The sequence below is a fragment of the Oncorhynchus kisutch genome, linkage group LG22 (genome assembly GCF_002021735.2).
Source record: "Oncorhynchus kisutch isolate 150728-3 linkage group LG22, Okis_V2, whole genome shotgun sequence".
Classification (NCBI taxonomy): Eukaryota; Metazoa; Chordata; class Actinopteri; order Salmoniformes; family Salmonidae; genus Oncorhynchus; species Oncorhynchus kisutch.
The window spans coordinates 31,325,948-31,347,289 of NC_034195.2; the positions used below are offsets into that span (position 1 = coordinate 31,325,948).

The 21,342-nt window shown below is 42.7% G+C and overlaps 1 protein-coding gene and 1 long non-coding RNA gene across 5 annotated transcripts in view; both read left to right on the plus strand.

The window, feature by feature from the left end:
* The window catches only part of LOC109867288 (CD9 antigen-like), a 22,138-nt gene extending 4,740 nt beyond the window's left edge, over positions 1–17,398 (plus strand). For 2 of the 4 annotated variants that reach the window (XM_020456367.2, XM_031802160.1), the window contains exons 2-8: positions 14,540–14,642; positions 14,766–14,863; positions 15,419–15,493; positions 15,579–15,680; positions 15,812–15,901; positions 16,001–16,084; positions 16,231–17,398. In XM_020456367.2, coding sequence (XP_020311956.1) covers positions 14,540–14,642; positions 14,766–14,863; positions 15,419–15,493; positions 15,579–15,680; positions 15,812–15,901; positions 16,001–16,084; positions 16,231–16,296 — 618 coding nt within the window. In that variant the 3' untranslated portion in view covers positions 16,297–17,398. Of the gene's footprint in view, positions 1–838; positions 1,139–14,539; positions 14,864–15,418; positions 15,494–15,578; positions 15,681–15,811; positions 15,902–16,000; positions 16,085–16,230 lie in introns of those variants that run through there. The other 2 variants (XM_031802159.1, XM_031802161.1) reach the window with 2 other exon arrangements.
* Positions 17,399–20,385: 2,987 nt separating this feature from the next.
* Positions 20,386–21,324, plus strand: LOC109866917 (uncharacterized). Its single transcript, XR_004204904.1, has 2 exons — positions 20,386–20,806; positions 21,109–21,324. It is a non-coding gene; the product is annotated as an uncharacterized LOC109866917 (long non-coding RNA).
* The last annotated feature ends 18 nt before the right edge of the window (positions 21,325–21,342 follow it).

The following is a 21,342-nucleotide window of genomic DNA, read 5'->3' on the forward strand; positions in this document are numbered from 1 at the left end:
GTTTGGTCTGATCAGACATGTTATCCACACTGTTGAACAAGCACAAGCATATGCAAACGCACATACACACATTCACACATACACACACTTTGGTATGTGGTTGTGTGTGTGTTGTATGTTGTCTTGGTGGGGCATGCGACTGCGCGTGACGTGTGCATGCTCAATGCAGATGAAAGAACAGTGCGCCCCCTCTTGCATGATTCAGAGCATGTGTCTGTTATGTCTGCACACTGTGTTTACAGTGCCTCATTGAGACTTACTTTAGCACACAGTTAGACAGTGCTGTTATTGTTGGGTTATGCCTGATGTATTGTGATACGTGATTGATTGCTTCGTTCTGTAACGGTCAATTGAGTTTGATATAAAGAATATCATGGTTGATTAGAAATCGCTGTCATGAAGTTAGCATGACTTTCGGTTGTTATGTATGGGTGTGTGTCTTTTTGATAGTTTCTGCAGCTGTTGACATTGTATTAGCAGTAGTGTGTGTGTGTGTGTGTGTGTGTGTGTGTGTGTGTGTGTGTGTGTGTGTGTGTGTGTGTGTGTGTGTGTGTGTGTGTGTGTGTGTGTGTGTGTGTGTGTGTGTGTGTGTGTGTGTGTGCGTGTGAGTTAAGGGCAGCCTATCTGTGGTCAGTAGAGTGTGGGCCTAACTGTGTGCAACCAGTATAATTAGATTAAACAGACTATGTTAATCACTCACAGAGTAGTGTCTTAATGCAAATACAGTGTCTTATAAGCTAATGTGGGCTGGGCATACTGAAGATGCACGACATTATAATAATAAAATCAATCAAGCCAACGAAATCACAGAGTAGACCAACGAAATCACTTACAGAGTAGAACCCAGGTCGTCTGCAATCTTCTCTCCTTCCTTCCCTCCCTCCCCCTCTCCTCTACCTCTCTGATCAGGTGACTTCAGGGCGTGACTTATACTCTCTACTACTTTCTCTGTCTATCGCTCCTTGCTCTCTTTATCTCCTCTCTCTTTGTCTCTCTCACTCTCTGTGAGGCTGTCTAGGGAAATAGGAGAGAAGTGTTCTGCTCTGTTACAGACAGAGATCACGTTAGTAACATGGCAGTGTTTGGAGGGATCAGGTGTGTGAAGTACATCATGTTTATCTTCAACGTCTTCTTCTGGGTAGGTCTACTTAACTTAGCTTGAGTGTGTGTGTGTGCAGTGGCGTAAAGTACTTTTACTTTACTACATTCCTAAAGAAAATAATGTACTTTTTACACTCTACGTTTTCCTTGACACCCAAAGATACTTATTACATTTTAAATGCTTAGCAGGACAGGAAAAGTGTCCAATTCACACACTTATCAAGAGAACACGTGGTCATCCCCACTGCCTCTGATCTGGTGGACTCACTAAACACATGCATTGTTTGTAAATAATGTCTGAGTATTGGCGTGTGCCCCAGGCTATCCATACATTTTAAAAACGAGAAAATAATATCGTCTGCTTGCTTAATATAAGGAGTTTTAAATTATTTTATACTTTTGATACTTAAGTATATTTAGAACCAAATACTTTTAGACTTTTATTCAAGTAGTGTTTTACTCTGTAACTTTCACTTTACTTGAGGAACTTTCTATTTTGGTATCTCAAGTATTACTTTTGGTTATTTTCCCCACCACTGTGTGTGCGTGTGTGTGTGTGTGTGTGTGTGTGTGTGTGTGTGTGTGTGTGTGTGTGTGTGTGTGTGTGTGTACGGTGCATTCGGAAAGTATTCAGACCCCTTTACTTTTTCCACATTTTCTTTGTTACAGCCTTATTCTAAAATGGATTAAATAAATAAAAATGCTCATCAATCTACACACAATACCACATAATGACAAAGCGAAAACAGTTTTTTTGAAATTTTAGCAAATTAATAAAAAATATTAAAACAGAAATACTTTATTTACATAAGTATTCAGACCCTTTGCTATGAGACTCAATATTGAGCTCGGGTGCATCCTGTTTCCATTGATCATCCTTGAGATGTTTCTACAACTTGATTGGAGTCCACCTGTGGTAAATGCAATTGATTGGACATGATTTGGAAAGGCACACACCTGTCTATATATGGTCCCACAGTTGACAGTGCATGTCATAGCAAAACCAAACCATGAGGTCGCTCCAAGACAGGATTGTTTCGAAGGAACAGATCTGGGGAAGGGTACCATTGAAGGTCCCCTAATGTAACCAAGATGGAACTCATTTGCCTGAATGCCAAACTTCAGGTCTGGAGGAAACTTGGCACTGTCTCTACGGTGAAGCATGGTGGTGGCAGTATCATGTGGTGGGGAAAGATGAACGGAGCAAAGTACAGAGAGATCCTTGATGAAAACTTGCTCCAGAGCCCTCAGGACCTCAGACCTCAGGACAATGACCCTAAGCAGACAGCCAAGACAATGCAGGACTGGCTTCGGGACAAGTCCCTGAATGTCCTTGAGTGGCCCAGCCAGAGTCCAGACTTGAACCCGATCGAACATCTCTGTAAAGACCTGAAAATAGCTGTACAGCGACGCTCCCCATTCAACCTGACAGAGCTTGAAAGGATTTGCAGAGAAGAATGGGAGAAACTCCCCAAATGCAGGTTTACCAAGCTTGTATCGTCATACCCAAGAAGTCTCAAGGCTGTAATCGCTGCTGCCAGAGTTGCTTCAACAAAGTACTATGTAAAGGTACTGAATACTTATGTAAATATGATATTTTACTTTTAAAAAATTCTAAAAACCTGTTTTTGCTTTGTCATTATGGGATTTTGTGTGTAGATTTATTAGGAAAAAGTGAAGGGGTCTGAATTATTTCCGAATGCACTGTATGTGTGTGGGAGTTTGTGCGTGTGTGTATGGGACAGAGACATACAAATAAATAAAGAGAGTCGCACACTCAATATACAAGCTCCCAGTATTTTATTGGGTGAACCACCAACGTTTCGGCATCAGTGTGCATTCACTGTGCCTTCTTCACCCTAAAGTGGTTTACCCAATACATTACTTGGAGCGTGTATATTGAGTGTGCAACTCTCTTTGCTTATTTTTATAGCATACAGTTTACTCCCCGTTAGCCAGCATCTCTACCAACGTCTTTTGGGTGCTCGCCAGATCATGCTTTTTATTGGACAGAGACATACAGACAGATGGATAGAAACATAGTGTGAGAGAGTATAACTGAATGCAACTGTTGCATGTACCAACCTGCCCCTGGTGTAATGATTGCCTACTCTCAACACTAAAACAAAAGACGGAGGCTAGCCCATTAATCAAATTCAATGAATTATTACATTGTTCTCTACAATATTACAACCTTAATATGCTTGTACTTAACAATGTTGATTAAATAAGAACATTAGTTTATTGTGACCATTGCTAGTTTAGACTGTGCAGCTCTTGGTTGCATATTTTGGCAACTGAAAACTGGAACCTACTTTTTTCGGGGAGGGTAGATATTGGAATTCTGTCTGTTAGATTTTTTGAGGATAATATATATATATATATATATATATATATATATATATAGGCTAAATGATGTTTTGTATTCTGCAGATTTCATTTAGAAAAAGCCCATGTTATCACAAGCGAACATGAAACCACTAGCTAGCTTGTCAGTTGACGTTCGAAGTTAGACCTGTTCTATTTAGCAGTGACCACATTTTGACCACATTTTGACCATGGCCGTAATCACGCTAAATTCTATGACTAAATCGTTGGTAACTTTTGAACTACATGTAGGGTTTGGACTATTGTTTTTCAGATACAATGTTCTATTGAATGAAACAGTAATTTTATGGGTGAACACTAGGCTTGTACGGTGTACCGTATACTGGGGTATTTGGAAAAAGTCACAGGATGGTTTTTCAATACTGTCAACACGTTTTTTTGTACATTTTAATATTTGTAGCTACTTTTTAAGTAAATACCTTCAGTCAACTTGTGCAATACGTTAGGAGATAAAGAACATTGCATTCTTAATTTCACCTGTTACATTATTATGAAGTTTATGGTAGTTCCCAGTCACATGTCACTTAGTGTTTGTTTACAAGCATACAACAGAGACTGGAGCCTTGTGAGTCACTCTGTTGTGCAGCATGCACCAGGTGATCTAATTACAGTATGGAATTCACAACTAATTTCTGGCGAGTTAGACATCTTATAACTATTAAAGGTAACAGACCTACAGTCAGTTATGCTATATTCTATTTAACCCATCTGAATAGTACAGTTTCCTTGACTTGCCATTTGGAAGTCCCTGTCTTGTGATCGTTGAATTTGTATAGCATCTCACAATCATCACACATAACATATCCGGCACAGCTATGATCCTCTTTTACCACTTCACCAAATCTTTCCCAAACATTAGACTACTAATGATTTTCAACTCCATTTCGCAACTTTTCTCTTATTGAATTAAACACACACATCTTCCTTTTTGCCTCAGATGATCGACGTTAGGCAATTGGTGTTTATTTGGGACGCTAAAGTCAGGGGGGGGGGGGGTCATCAGGCAAGGAGTCATCAGCAAGGTAGTCCTGCATGGTCCTAGGGCTCAGGTCGCGAGAGAGAGAAAGGAAGAAATAAAGAGAGAGAGAGTTAGAGAGAGCATACCAGTACATAAATTCACACAGGACACCGGATAAGACAGGAGAAATACTCCAGATATAACAGATTGACCCTAGCCCCCGACACATTAACTACTGCAGCATGAATACTGGAGGCTCAATACAGCATATAGATAGGAATTGCACAATAATTATACATTCATGGATTTTAATGCATTGTTTTCTATTTATTCAACCCGCCCGCCACCCACCTGCCCTTCATCTACACAATATTTCATGACCCTAAACTTACCCGCTCATCACTAATGCTGATACACTCATACACACACACACCCTGGAGCAGATCACTATTCTCCATCGAGGCTAAAGTTAATAATTAGACTAAGGAGGCGGTTTGAGGAATGTGTGTGTGTATGTGTGTGTGTGGGACAGAGACATACAGACAGATGGATATAGCGTGAAAGAGTGCAACTGTGTGCAAGTGTTGCATGTACCAACCTGCTCCTGGCTTAATGATACTCTCAACAATAAATACAAATCTAGTCAGATGATAGAAGATGCCAAATTTTTTTTATTTTAAAGACAAAATTGGTGAGAATAGGAGTCACCCTTGGAAGTTGTTGCCCTCCCTGAAACAGTTGGGATATAGTGATGAACAGAAAACAAATTGCTAAAGCTTTGGGTCTAGAGGTCAATGTGGAAATCATGTTTGACAAGGATGTGGTTGCTGACAATCTCAGAACTTTTTTCACAAAAGTCAAATTTGGTTGAGAAGCTACTGGTTGTACTGGAGTGTATGGGAAGGGTCAGGTCTTGGGCTTTTACTCCAAGTGATTGCCTTTTCCTTTACAGCAGTGTCTCAGGTTGAAGTTGTCAAGAGACTGTCTGAACTAACCTGCTCTAAAGCTACAGGCCTCGACAATATCCCTGACAGGTTATTAAGAGATGGAGCTAGACTTATTGTCCCTTGTGTCACCCATTTAATCAACATCTCTATTGAGCAGGGTAGTCCCCAAGTATACAAAACTAGAGTGATCCCTATCCACAAGAAAGGCAGCAAAACAGACAAGGGAAACTATAGACCTGTATCCATTTTGAGTGTGCTGTCTAAAATGCTTGAAAAGTAATGTATGAAAGATTGAGGAATATACCAGCAAGAATAATCTTTAAAATGAACTACAGTCTGGTTTTAGAAAGTCCCACTCCACTGATAGAAATATCTGTGGAATGGTAATGCTGGATCTGCAGGCGTTTGGTATGGTTGATCACCGTATCAAATCAAATCAAAGTTTATTTGCCACGTGCGCCGAATACAACAGGTGTAGCCCTTACAGTGAAATGCTTACTTACAGGCTCTAACCAACAGTGCAATTTCTAAGTACAAAAATAAAATAAAATAAACAAATACTAGGTATTAGGTGAACAATAGATAAGTAAAGAAATAAAAACAACAGTAAAATCACAGTGAAAAATAAAAGTAGCGAGGCTATATACAGTAGCGAGGCCACATACTTACATCGGGTCGTCGGGCTGATTGAGGTAGTATGTACATGTAGATATGGTTAGAGTGACTATGCATATATGATAAACAGAGAGTAGCAGTAGCGTAAAAGAGGGGTTGGGGATGGTGGGTGGCGGGACACAATGCAGATAGTCCGGGTAGCCAATGTGCGGGAGCACCGGTTGGTCGGGCTAATTGAGGTAGTATGTATATGATTGTATAGTTAAAGTGACTATGCATATATGATAAACAGAGAGTAGCAGCAGCGTAAAAGAGGGGTTGGGTATGGGGGGAGGCACACAATGCAAATAGTCCGGGTAGCCATTTGTTTACCTGTTCAGGAGTCTTATGGCTTGGGGGTAAAAACTGTTGAGAAGCCTTTTTGTCCTAGACTTGCCACTCCGGTACTGCTTGCCATGCGGTAGTAGAGAGAACAGTCTATGACTGGGGTGGCTGGGGTCTTTGACAATTTTTAGGGCCTTCCTCTGACACTACCTGGTATAGAGGTCCTGGATGGCAGGCAGCTTAGCCGTATGCTCTACCTTCTGTAGTGCCTTGCCGTTGGAGGCCGAGCAGTTGCCGTACCAGGCAGTGATGCAACCAGTCAGAATGCTCTCGATGTTGCAGCTGTAGAACCTTTTGAGGATCTGAGGACCCATGCCAAATCTTTTTAGTTTCCTGAAGGGGAATAGGCTTTGTCGTGCCCTCTTCATGACTGTCTTGGTGTGTCTGGACCATTTTAGTTTGTTGGTGATGTGGACACCAAGGAACTTGAAGCTGTCAACCTGCTCCACTACAGCCCCGTCAATGAGAATAGGGGCGTGCTCGGTCCTCCTTTTCCTGTAGTCCACAATCTTCTCCTTAGTCTTTGTTACGTTGAGGGATAGGTTGTTATTCTGGCACCACCCGGCCAGGTCTCTGACCTCCTCCCTATCAGCTGTCTCATCGTTGTCTGTGATCAGGCCTACCACTGTTGTGTCGTCTGCAAACTTAATGATGGTGTTGAGTCGTGCCTGGCCACTCAGTCATGGGTGAACAGGGTGTACAGGGGGGGACTGAGGACGCACCCCTGAGGGGCTCCAGTGTTGAGGTTCAGCATGGCAGATGTGTTGCTACCTACCCTCACCACCTGGGGGTGGCCCATCAGGAAGTCCAGGATCCAGTTGCAGAGGGAGGTGTTTAGTCCCAGGATCCTTAGCTTAGTGATGAGCGTTGATGTATGTAGTCAATGAATAGCATTCTCACGTAGGTGTTCCTTTTGTCCAGGTGGGAAAGGGCAGTGTGGAGTGCAATAGAGATGGCATCATCTGTGGATCTGTTTGGGCGGAAAGCAAATTGGAGTGGGTCTAGGGTTTCTGGGATAATGGTGTTGATGTGAGCCATGACCTGCCTTTCAAAGTACTTCATCGCTACGGACGTGAGTGCTACGGGTCTGTAGTCATTTAGGGAGAATGCCTTCATGTTCTTGGGCACAGGCACTATGGTGGTCTGCTTTAAACATGTTGGTATTACAGACTCAATCAGGGACATGTTGAAAATGTCAGTGAAGACACCTGCCAGTTGGTCAGTACATGCACGTGTCCTGATAATCCGTCTGGCCCTGCAGCCTTGTGAATGTTGACCTGTTTAAAGGTCTTACTCACTTCAGCTACGGAGAGCGTGATCACACAGTCGTCCGGAACAGCTGATGCTTTCATGCATGCCTCAGTGTTGCTTGCCTCAAAGCGAGCATAAAAGTGATTTAGCTCATCTAGTACGCTCATGTCACTGGGCAGCTCACTGCTGTGCTTCCCTTTGTAGTCTGTAATAGTTTGCAAGCCCTGCCACATAAGACGAGCATCTGAGCCTGTGTAGTACGATTCAATCTTAGCCCTGTATTGACACTTGCTTGTTTGATGGTTTGTTGGAGGGCATAGCGGGATTTTTCATAAGCTTCCGGGTTAGAGTCCCGCACGTTTAATTTTTGCTTGTAAGCAGGAATCATGCAGATAGATTTCTGGTCGGATTTACCAAATGGAGGGTGAGGGAGAGCTTTGTACGTGTCTCTGTGTATGGAGTACAGATGATCTAGATTTTTTTTAAACTCTGGTTGCACATTTAACATGTTGATAGAAATGAGGTAGAACTGATTTAAGTTTCCCTGCATTAAAGTATCAGGCCACTAGGAGCGCCGCCTCTGGGGGAGCGGTTTCCTGTTTACTTATTTCCTTATACAGCTGACTGAGTGCTGTCTGTGGTGGTAAATAGACAGCCATGAAAAGTATAGCTGAAAACTCTCTAGGCAAATAGTGTGGTCTGCATTTTATCACAAGATACTCTACTTCAGGTGTGCAAAATCTAGAGACTTTCTTAGTATCATGCTCTACAAGTGAAACACCTTTGGTTTTAATAGCAGGGCAATTGACTGGGTTAAGTCCTATTTAACAAGAAGAGACTAAATGGTGTATGTGAATGGAAAACATTCTAGTGCAAAGGGGATTAGCTGTGGGGCCGCAGGGAGCATCCTTGGCCCTCTTCTATTCCTACTGTACATTAACAATATGAAATCAGCCTGCTCTCGCTATTTGTTTTTGCATGCTGATGACTCTGCTCCACTGGTGTCCCATGTGTCACGGTCGTTATAATACGTGGACCAAAGCGCAGCGTGATCTGGGTTCCACATCTTTTTATTACTAAGTGAAACCCACAGCAAAACAAAACAATAAATATCAACTGAACCGTGCTGCTAACAGGCAACTATCCATAGTCAAGATCCCACAAAACACAAAGGGAAATGGCTGCCTAAATATGATCCCCAATCAGAGACAACAATAAACAGCTGCCTCTGATTGGGAACCATACCAGGCCAACAACAATATAATTCACCTAGATGACACACCCTAGTCACACCCGACCTAACCAACATAGAGAATAAAGAGCTCTCTATGGTCAGGGTGTGACACCATGAGAACAAAGCCTCAGAAGAAGAGATCCTTAGTGCAGAGTTATCCGATATCAGTAAATGGCTTTCAGATAATAACATAAAAAAATTATCTGCATCTTAAGAACAGAATCCATCTTATTTGGTTCCAGAGTAAAGCTTGCAGGGTCCCCGGGTTTAAGTATCAAAGTGAGCAAGTGTCAAACTCATTCCATGAAGGGATGAGTGTCTGCGGATTTTCACACCACCCTTGTACTTGATTGATTAATTAAGGTCACTAATTAGTAAGGATGTCCCCCCACCTGGTTGTCTAGGTCTTATTTGAAAGGAAAAAAATTAAACCAGCAGACACTCGGTCCTCCATAGAATGAGTTTGACACCTGTTGTGGAAAATTACATAAAAAATGGTTACATACATAACATGCTATCCAATGTTTTACTGCATAAATAATAGTCTCGTTTTATGCTAGTGTTTTTTTTTACCTGATACAAACTTGTCTTTGTGTGACTTAGTCAATAGACTGGGCATATACTGTAGCTAAGATCCATTTAGGTGCGACCTCAGCATGTGAGACATCCTGTGCGTTTACTATCTGCAGGAAGTCAGCTATGTGGAACCTTGCAGGTAGGATCACATTATAGTGTGAACTGTGACAAAACGCTGTTATACTGTTGAGCCCTTGTGCTATCAACCTCGGGCTCTTAATCTGCACAGACAAACCAATCGCCTTTTACACTTTATTCCGCCCCTGTTTCCACACATCTGCTAATCTGCCACATAGTCAAAAGAGGTTGTACTTTTTCAATAAAAGCAGAGACCCGTATAAGGGCACAAGGCGAGACCCAGATGCAGACACAGGAGGCAAATGGTTTGAGTCTTTCCAAAAGGGGTAGGCAAGAGAACAGGCAAAAGTGGACAGGCAAAAGTCAAAACCAGTTCTGAGTTGCGGTACAGTGTGGCAGACAGGCTCGAGGTCAGGGCAGGCAGAATGGTCAGGCAGGCAGTACAGAGTCCAGAAAACAGGCAAGGGACAAACACAGGAGGACTAGTAAAAGAGAAAAGAAAAGGCAGGAGCACAGGAAAAACACACTGGTTGACTTGGAACATACAAGACAAACTGGCACAGAGAGATAGGAAACACAGGGATAAATACACTGGGTATAACAAGAAACACCTGGAGGGGGTGGAGACAATAACAAGGACAGGTGAAACTGATCAGGGTGTGACAACCCGACTATGTTTAGCTTTCAACACTGAACCATTCCTGGCGATGGTGGATTGCATAATTTTTGCAAATCTAATAATATTGTTGTTTTAAGAATATGCAGTCTCTCTTCCTATAGCATTTATCTGACACACATCTGCCCTAAAGGTTTTAACAAAGATAAACCACAAAATTACATTCCTAACTCTGACCTTAAAATATCTAGAGCTGCCACTTTCAAGAAATCCCGCTATGCCTTCTGACAAACCATCAAACAGGCAACTCATCAATACAGGACTAAGATTGAATCGTACTACACTGGCTCCGACGCTCGTCGGATGTGGCAGGGCTTGCAAACTATTACGTACAACAAAGGGAAGCACAGCCGCGAGCTGCCCAGTGACACGAGCCTAACAGACAAGCTAAATCACTTCTACACTGGCAAGAAAAAGTATGTGAACCCTTTGGAATTACCTGTATTTCTGCATAAATTGGTCATCAAATTTGATCTGAACTTCATCTAAGTCACAACAATAGACAGACAGTGTACTTAAACTAATAACACACAAATTCTTGTATTTTTCTCATCTATATTGAATACATAATTTAAACATTTACAGTGTAGATGTGACGGTCGTCATAATGAGAAGACCAAGGCGCAGCGTGATAAGTGTACATAACTCTTTTAATAAAAAGAACGAACACTGAACAAAACTATACAAAACAACAAAACGGACCGTGAAGCTATATGACTAGTGCAAACAGGCAACTAAACATAGAATAACAACCAACAAAATAACAAAGGAATATGGCTACCTAAATATGGTACCCAATTAGAGACAATGATAAACAGCTGCCTCTGATTGAGAACCAATCTAGGCAACCATAGACATATAAATACCTAGACTAGAAAAACCCCTAGACATATGAAAACCCATAGACATACAAACCACCCTTGTCACACCTTGACCTAGACAAATAATAAAGAAAACAAAGATAACTAAGGTCAGGGCGTGACAGTAGGCTAGAAAAAGTATGTGAACACCTAGGCTAAGGACTTCTCCAAAAGCTAATTGGAGTCAGGAGTCAGCTAACCTGGAGTCCAAACAATGAGACGAGATTGGAGATGTTGGTTAGAGCTGCCTTGCCCTATAAAAAACACACAAAAAAATGGTTTTCTATTCACAAGAAGCATTGCCTGATGTGAACCATGCCTCGAACAAAAGAGATCTCAGAAGACCTAAGATGAAGAATTGTTGACTTGCATAAGGCTGGAAAGGGTTGCAAAAGTCCACGGTAAGACAAATTGTCTATGAATGGAGAACGTTCAGCACTGTTGATACTCTCCCAAGGAGTGTCGTCCTGCAAAGATGACTGCAAGAACACAACTTAGAATGCTCAATGAGGTTATGAAGAATCCTAGAGTGTCAGCTAAATACAGTCTACGATACGTAAAACACTAAACAAGAATGGTGTTCATGGGAGGACATCACGGAAGAAGCTACTGCTGTCCAAAAAAAACAATGCTGCACGTCTGAAGTTTGCAAAAGTGCACCTGGATGTTTCACAGAGCTACTGGGAAAATATTCTGTGGACCGATGAAACTACAGTTGAGTTGTTTGGAAGGAACACACAACACCGTGTGGAGAAAAAAATGGCACAGCACACCAACATCAAAACCTCATCCCAACTGTAAAGCATGGTGGAGGGAGCATCATGGTTTGGGGCTGCTTTGCTGCCTCAGGGCCTGGACAGCTTGCTATCATTGACGGAAAAATGAATTCCCAAGTTTATCAAGACGTTTTGCCTGAGAATGTTAGGCTATCTGTCCGCCAATTGAAGCTCAACAGAAGTTGGGTGATGCAACAGGACAACGACCCAAAACACAGAAGTAAATCAACAATAGAATGGCTTCAACAGAGGAAACCTTCTAGATTGGCCCAGCCAGAGTCCTGACCTCAACCCGATTTGAGATGATGTGTCATGGCCTCAATAGAGCAGTTCACACCAGACATCCCAAGAATATTTCTGAACTGAAACAGTTTTGTAAAGAGGAATGGTCGAAAATTCCTCCTAACCATTGTGCAGGTCTGATCCACATCTATGGAAAATGTTTGGTTGAGGTTATTGCTGCCAAAGGATGGTCAACCAGTTATTAAATCCAAGGGTTCATATACTTTTCCCTCCCTGCACTGTGAATGTTTACACTGTGTGTTCAATAATGACATATCATTGTTTGTGTATTATTAGTTTAAGTAGACTGTGTTTGTCTATTGTTGTGACCTAGATGCTGATCAGATCAAATGTTATGACCAATTTATGCAGAAATCGAGGTATTTCCAAAGGGTTCACATACCTTTTCTTGCCACTGTATACACGCTTCGAGGCAAGCAACACTGAAGCATGCATGAACGCGTCAGCTGTTCCGGACAAATGTGTGATCACGCTCTCTGTAGCCTATATGAGTAAGACCTTTAAACAGGTCAACATTCATAGGGCCGCAGGGCCAGACGGATTACCAGGACATATACTCCGAGCATGCGCTAACCAACTGGCTAGTGTCTTCACTCACATTTTCAACTTGTCCCTGACCGAGTCTGTAATACCAATATGTTTCAAGCAGACCACCATAGTGCCTGTGCCCAAGAACACGAAGGCAACCTACCTAAATGACTACAGACCCGTAGCACTTACGTCTGTAGCCATGAAGTGCTTTGAAAGGCAGGTCATGGCTCACATCAACACAATTATCATAGCAACTCTAGACCCACTCTAATTTGCATACCGCCCCAACAGATCCACAGATGATGCAATCTCTAATCATCAAATCAATAATTTGCACTCCACACTTCCCTTTCCCACCTGGACAAAAGGAACACCTACGTGAGAATGCTATTCATTGACTACAGCTCAGTGTTCAACACCATAGCACCCTCAAAGCTCATCACTAAGCTAAGGACCCTTGGACTAAACCCCTCCCTCTTCAACTGGATCCGGGACTTCCTGACGGGCCACACCCAGGTGGTAAGGGTAGGTAACTACACATCTGCCACACTGATCCTCAACACAGGGGCCCCTCAGGGGTGCGTGCTTAGTCCCCTCCTGTACTCCCTGTTCACCCATGACTGAATGGCAAAGCATGACTCCAACACCATCATTAACTTTGTCGACGGCACAACAGCCTGATCACTGACAGCGATGAGACAGCCTATAGGGAGGAGGTCAGAGACCTGGCTGTGTGGTGCCAGGATAACAACCTCTCCCTCAACGTGATCAAGACAAAGGAGATGATTGTGAAAGGAGGACCAAACACGCCCCCATTCTCATTGACGGGGCTGTAGTGGAGCAGGTTGAGAGCTTCAAATTTCTTAGTGGCCACATCACCAACAAAGTATCATGGTCCAAACACACCAAGACAGTCGAGAAGAGTGCACGACAATGCCTGTTCCCCCTCAGGAGACTGAAAAGATTTGGCATGGGTCCTCAGATCTTCAAATTCTACAACTGCACCATCGAGAGCATGTTGCATCACTGCCTGGTATGGCAACTACTCAGGCGCCGACCTCAAAGCACTACAGAGGGTAGTGTGTACGGCCCAGTACATCACTGGGGCCAATCTTCCTGCCATCCAGGACCTCTATACCAGGCAGTGTCAGAGAAAGAAAATTGCCAAGGTCTCCAGCCACCCTAGTCATAGACTGTTCACTCTGCTACTGCATGGCAAGCGGTACCGGAGCGCCAAGTCTAGGTCAAAATGGCTTCTTAACAGCTTCTGCCCCCAAGCCATAAGACTCTTGAACAGTTAATCTGTTTATTATCCATGCATCATCACTTTAACTCTACCTACATCTACATATGACCTCAATTACCTTGGCTAACCGGTGCCCCCATACATTGACTCTGTACCGGAACCCTCTGTACCGGAACCCCCTGTATATAGCCTCGCTGCTGTTATTTTATTGTTTCTCCTTAATTATTTGTTATATTTCTATTTGTATAAATTTTTTCTTAACTGCTTTGTTGGTTAAGGGCTTGTAAGTAAGCATTTCACTGTAAGGTCTACTACACCTGTTGTATTCGGCGCATGTGACTAATTTCTGAAAACCTGTTTTTGCTTTGTCATTATGAGGTATTGTGTGTAGATTGATGAGGGGAAAAAAATATTTATTCCGTTTTAGAATCAGGCTGTAAATGTACCAAAATGTGGAAAAAGTCAAGGGGTCTGAATACTTCCTGAATCCACTTTATCTACTGTAGGAATCTAAGGATAGAGGCTAGCTGTGTGTGTGTGTGTGTCTCACCTTGCCCTGGAATAGGTATGTGTGTGTATGATATCTAATATTTTGTGTCTGTGTGTCTGTGTTAGCTTGCAGGTACAGGAGTGTTGGCTATAGGGTTGTGGTTGAGGTTTGACCCAAAGACCAGAGGGCTGTTTGAAGGAGCAGAATCTCCCCATATCTTCTTCACAGGTAACGCACACACTCACACATTTACCCACGCGCACACACACAAGCATGCACACACATACATTATCAAATATCACTGCAGGTGCTCTGATGGTGGTGTGTGTGTGTGTGTTTTTTTGTGTGTAGGTGTATATATCCTCATAATTGCAGGGTCATTCATGATGGTTGTTGGGTTCCTGGGATGCTGTGGAGCGATTCAGGAGTCACCGTGTATGCTGGGGCTGGTGAGTTAACCTCTATACCTCCTCTCCTCTTCTATACTCTCCTGTCTTCTCCTCCCCTGTCTTCTCTTATCCTGTCTCCTCTCCTCTCCTCTCCTGTCCTATCCTCTCCTGTCTTCTCCTCTCCTGTCTTCTCCTCTCCTGTCTTCTCTTATCCAGTCTCCTCTCCTCTCCTCTCCTCTCCTCTCCTCTCCTCTCCTCTCCTCTCCTCTCCTCTCCTCTCCTCTCCTCTCCTCTCCTCTCCTCTCCTCTCCTCTCCTCTCCTCTCCTCTCCTCTCCTCTCCTCTCCTCTCCTCTCCTCTCCTCTCCTCTCCTCTCCTCTTTATCTTTATCTTTGTAGTCAGTTGGACTGTTGACTGTTGGGGCTGATAGTCTGATACTCTGTAACTTCAGTATACCACTGGTTACAGAACAGATTCAAGGCCAGATCTCAGTGTCTCTGTCTTTCTGTCTCTCTTTCTATTTATAATTCTATTTTTCAAAATCCCCCCTCAGCAGTGGTTTGTGTCAGGGGGCACAAAAACACACAAATGTTATATGCGTATCTCTCTCTTGCAGTTCTTCTTCTTCCTCCTCATCATATTCGCCATCGAGGTCGCTGCTGGAATCTGGGGGTTCTCCAACCAAAGCAAGGTGCCAAAACATGTTACATCCCCGTTCTGTGTTGCATTAAAACCATTTCCCTACATTTTGTCACATTGCAACCCTTCCTCTACAGGTGGTTGATGACATCACTCAGTTCTACTTGGAGACATATCAGAACTACCAGAACACTTCACAGGACACACTGAGAGAGACACTCCGTCTCATACAGACTGGGGTAATCATGTAGTTAATGTGTTTGCTTGTGTGTGTATTGCCTAGGGGGTTGGAAGCAGAAACAAATGCCTTCCACATAAAAACAGTTGGACAAATAAGGTACCATTCTATTCTACCCTGTGTGTGTTACAGTTGGACTGCTGCGGACCAACAGGTTCCGTTGGGGACTTTGCCAAAGACACCTGTCCCCCAAGAGATGGGCTGGACAGCCTCATCACCAAGGTAGCACCCTGATCTGTGATTGTGTTTGTGTTCAGGTGTTCCTCCTTCCACTTTGTGTAATGTTTACAGCCCCTTTGTGTGTGTGTGTATTTATTGCAGAGCTGTCCTGATGCTATAGATGAAGTGTTTGACTCCAAGCTGCACATCATAGGAGGAGTGGGCATCACTATTGGAGTCATCATGGTGAGACACACACACACACAGCGAAACGGAAGACCATGTTAGCCCACAATGCCCCATTACTGACAGACAGATAGAAAGGCTGACGGACAACCTCCCTACAATAGAGAACTCTTAATTTATTCTTCATTTCCCATTCTATTCCCCAGGTGTTTGGGATGATCTTCAGCATGCTGCTCTGCTGTGCCATTAGGAAGTCACGGGAGATCGTCTGATGATGTTATCATTACCATGACGATGCCTTTTAATGTTGCATGATGTCATTCCTAGTCACATGACTTTTGTTTACTTGTTGAGAAAGGTCGGCTTGAGAGCTAGCAGCTGCCAACCCACTGCCAACGAGTACTTTAGATCCCCTAACCTCTGTAACAAGGATCTGCTACACCTGGTGATCCAGGGGATTAGCCTGAGGACGGTGCTGCGCAGAATCACCCTGTATCCTGAACATCTACTCATGAAGTGATCTAGGTTAGCAAATATGTGCAGTGCCTTTCTCAGGCTGATCCTCTCTAACATGGAATCTGTCCAGTGCTAAGGTCGACACTCCTAAACCATCATGGTGATGTCACTGTTCACTGATTGGCCCTGTGAGAAACTGGTTCAGGAAGTGAAATAAACATAACACATTTGTGATTTATGATGAATTAAGAGATCTATGAATAGTAGTCTAGAGGTGTCATAAACAAATGTTTTTGTAATATGAACAGACTTTCAATTACCACAACTGCTCAATGATTTAAATTAAACTATTGATGAAATAATGGCATGACAATGTAAGCAACATATATTCTATTAATGATTGTAATAATATTGTACTGTGATCACATTTCTACCAAAATAACATCTGAAGGTCCAGGGGCGGTCCTAAGACAACTCCCTATAGCAAAGCCACTCAATCTATACCATTCCTTAGCAAGAGCCAATTAAATCAGCACATTGTAACAAGTTCCCAATGATATTGCAGGCTGTGGTCTGTGGTGAACGTAGTTCTAAGTGTTATAGAGGAGCAGCCTGGTCGCTCCAGTAGAGTACAAGAACCCCTCTTTCTCTTGATCTCTCTCGCTCTCCCTCTCACACTCTCTCTCCGTTCTCTCTTTCTCTACCCAATTTGAAAACGCCTTGAAGTCTCTGACTCTTTTTATAAAGTTGATTTTTATTTGTGACCAAGTTTTTGGTGAATTGTAGTCAGTTTTACAGTATATTTAGATCTCTGTTAGATTACAGTGACTTTTATAACATCCATGCCATTTCACACTGGTCTGGTTGGTTGATGCACCAAAACAAATGAGCCAAATAAACTGTAACCTCTGATCCTGATTCTGGTCGTGTGTGTGTGTGTGTGTGTGTGACTGAGAGAGTAAAACATGTCTGTCAGCTTTCACAGCTTCCTGCTACTGTGGAAAATAACAACCTGATCTCATTAGCCTCTCCTTTTATCTCTCTCTCTCTCTCTCTTTCTCTCTCTGTAATGAGTTACACGCACGTGTGTAGTTAGAGTTTAACTTGAGTGTTTAGTTTAGATCCATGTGGTTGGCTGAACCTCAGCCTTGGTAACAGTTGTTAGGGCTGGAACCGGTAAGACAGTTGGGCGTCAGCCTCCACATCCTTATAAAAGACCACACATCAATGTGTGTGTGTGTGTGTGTGTGTGTGTGTGTGTGTGTGTGTGTGTGTGTGTGTGTGTGTGTGTGTGTGTGTGTGTGTGTGTGTGTGTGTGTGTGTGTGTGTGTACATTAACCCTAACCATAAAGTGTACTTACAAATGTCAAATGTCTGCGCAGGAGTGAAGGTTTCCTGTGAGAGAGTAACGGTTAATGTGATTGGATGTTAATTATTTGACTAGGCTACCTGTATTTGACATTGTGTTCTTATTTCACTGAACACTAGATGGATTAATTTGACTTTTGACAGTGAAACGAGGCTACTCAGGATAGAAAAACCTCATCCAAATGTATAGCCCCGTTGGAAAATATAAATGTACTGTTTGAAAATATGAAGAAAAAAAACAGGTCATTTTAAATGTTAATTTTTTTTAAATGTGAATCACATTTTTATTTGGCGTACCCCCAACGGCATTGCGCGTACCCCTGGGGAATGCCAGTTTGGGAATACCTGCTTTGGAACAATAACATCTTCAGCTTTCTAATTGTGCACGTATGTTGCAATATCACACTCACAGCAACACTTAAAGACATAATAAAAAACATGTCCAGATGGCTGAGACAGATACGTTTCGTATGTGTGTGTGTGGCCCTAATCTCAGCTTTAGGCTGCTCTTAGGCTATGTTTGGAAAACCATTTTTACAACAGATACTAAACACAGGCCTTACTGACCTTTCATGGACACTGCCTGACATTGCATGTGGTCTTAATAAAAGGAATACGCTCATGTTTATGTCTTTACTGTGATAGAACTGACCCATTCAAATGTTCTGTATTTAGGAACAGAATAATCAGGTTTTAATTGAAGAGAATTAATACAGTCGACTTTGACAGTAAATAGCTTTTATTGTGCTAATGTCAAATCAACAATGGTGGACCAATACATATCATTACATATTATGACTAATTTAGTCGGAACCATTTTGAAAAATAACATCTTCAGCTTTCTAATTGTGCATGTAGGTTGCAACATCACACTCACAGTAACACTTAAAGACATAATCGAAACATGTCCAGATGGCTGAGATACGTTTTGCGTGTGTGAGAGAGAGAGAGAAACATTGAGCTTTTCTCTCTCAGAGATGTCCCCAAAAAGGGACGACAAGATACAGAGGAGGGTATTGTTTGAAATGAATCAACAATCCTATAGAGATTATTAAGATCAGTCAATTAAATCACAGTTGATAATGAGAATGTATTGATGGAACTTTAATGCAAGTACATTTGCATGGTGCCTCACTAATATGTTATTATCATCCAATTTGATCGATCAAATACTTTAAGCAATGGACCGTCGTGGTTTGAGGCTGGAGGCTGCTTGGTCTAGTCATTAGAAGGTTTATAATACTGTTAAACAGTATGTTTCTTTAGCTATCTGCAACATTTACTGACTCTATTTTCTTTACTTTTCCAATTGTATAAGCAACTGGACTCTTCATTACCACACAGTCTCACACAGGTGCAGTAGGCGAAGTTCGCCAGGTGACCGTTCTGGGCTGTAATCCTACAGAGGCTCTGTCAGTCACTTCTGACCTAACCTCCTGCAGATGTAGCATACTTCCAGATGAACCAAGTTGTTGTCGTTGAGGCGGGCATATTGACTTTACATCTCCCCATGAGGCTGACTAAGCCCTGTTAGGTCTTACTCAAGGTACAGACAGGATGGACACTGATAAAAACTCAAACCAGATTTATTGAACCCAACTGGATGCTCAGCTGCATAGCATAACATACAAGTCAGAGAGTGAGAGCGAGAGAGATATCTTATTTTATTTTTCATACATATATTTTAAAACAAATGTGAATCACATTGGAATATTTATAACCACCACACTTGGCGGAGTTCCCTCCCTTGTATTGCTAAAAAAAAAAAAATGTTTTTGCTGGGCAGAAACTAGGTCGGCTCCTCTTTGTTGGTGTTGTCGAGTCCAGAACTTCCGTGGGCAAGGATGTGTGTGCATGTGAAATAAGGCTGCAGTTAGAGTGTTGTTGAGGGTGGCCTCTCTGGCCCACTTCCAAGATGTTTCCTCCCTCTTCAACTGTTGTTCTTACATCAATGTTGAGTTGCACCACCACTTCCCCTTGCCCTACAAGTCACAGAAACTAACTTGGCTTAACAGGAACCAAAACCCGACTGTTGCTATTTTGCCTAGTAGAATCTTAATATACAGCATTTACAGTGTTCGACCTGCGACTTTCTGTACTTTCCCTTGTCTCTACAATAACACACATAAGCTCCTCATAACAAGATAACTACTACTACTAGCTAATAATACAATACAAAATGGGCTCAAGTCAAATGGTTTCCATTAGTCTGTACCCCTGGTACCTGGACTGCATCCTCCATAGGGTTCAACAACTGACTTTAGTTTTATAGTTTAACCCTTCTCCTACAATTTACATGACACCATGGAAATCTAAATATCCTAATAAAAACATCCTCATCAAAATCTATCTGTTTAAGCTAGAGATAACAGTTTGTATGGGCTGCATCTCAATCCACCACATCCGCCGATATCGCCCTTCTTCATCTGCGGTGAAAGGTGACAGTGCTAGAGCGGTGTTTGTCAGATCTTCTCACAAAAATGTCTAAAGCGTCCAAACTGGTTGGCCCACCTCTATTAACCTCTCTGTGGAACATTGAGACTCTTACGAACCCCATGTTGTTCTCCGTTTTTCTCTACAACCCCCACAAGTGTCTTGGGACTCGTCTGAAGTCGGTACAGCCTCTTTTGCCAACTTCTGTCTGCAGTATCCAAACACTTTGGGCTACACATGAATATGTTAGCTTAGTAGAACCCCGCCTCCCCCGGCTTAGACAGGGCTTACACTCTAATGGGTTAAACCGACTCTGTGAACTACCCCCACTATGGTACATGCCGTCCATTATGCCCATGGTGCCGGTGCTATGGCTAGCCTACTCCCAGGTCAGAGAGAACCTGGTGAAGCCATCCCACCCAAGATCATCTGCCTCCTGGCCTGTGGAAGACTGGACTGCCGCTACGAAGGATCAGCCTGCTGGATGCCCAGCCAACAAACTGTACAGGGACTCTACTCACACTGGTGAGGGGCTGGGGGTGGGGAAGAGAGGGAGAGAAGGCGAGAAGGAGAGAAGGAGATTGGGGAGAGAGAGAGAGAAAAAGAGAGAGGATTAGATGTTCTATATTCATTGTGATTGTGTACTGTTGTCAGGGTGACTGATGACATTGTGGCTATGGCGAGATTCTCCTCTCACAGAAGAAGTACAGCATCATAGAGCAGTTCCCATGCTTAATGGTCATGTATGTGTTTATGACTGCCTGCGTGTGTGTGTGTGCACGTGTGTCCAACCTTTGTTTCTAACTGATCTTTTTATATCTGACCAGGCTGAACATCAAGTCCATCATCAACATGCTTTCACCTGGGGAGCATGCTCACTGTGGCCCACCTCTGCAGCCAGACACTGGATTCACCTACTTCCTACAAACCTTTATGGAAAATGATAGTACGACTGTACTGTATTGATACCTATCTCTAATATACATAACATTAGGATAGTCTCTGAGGCCTTATGTAAATTAAATTGTCTATTTTTCTCTGTGTGTGAGCTTATGTTGTAG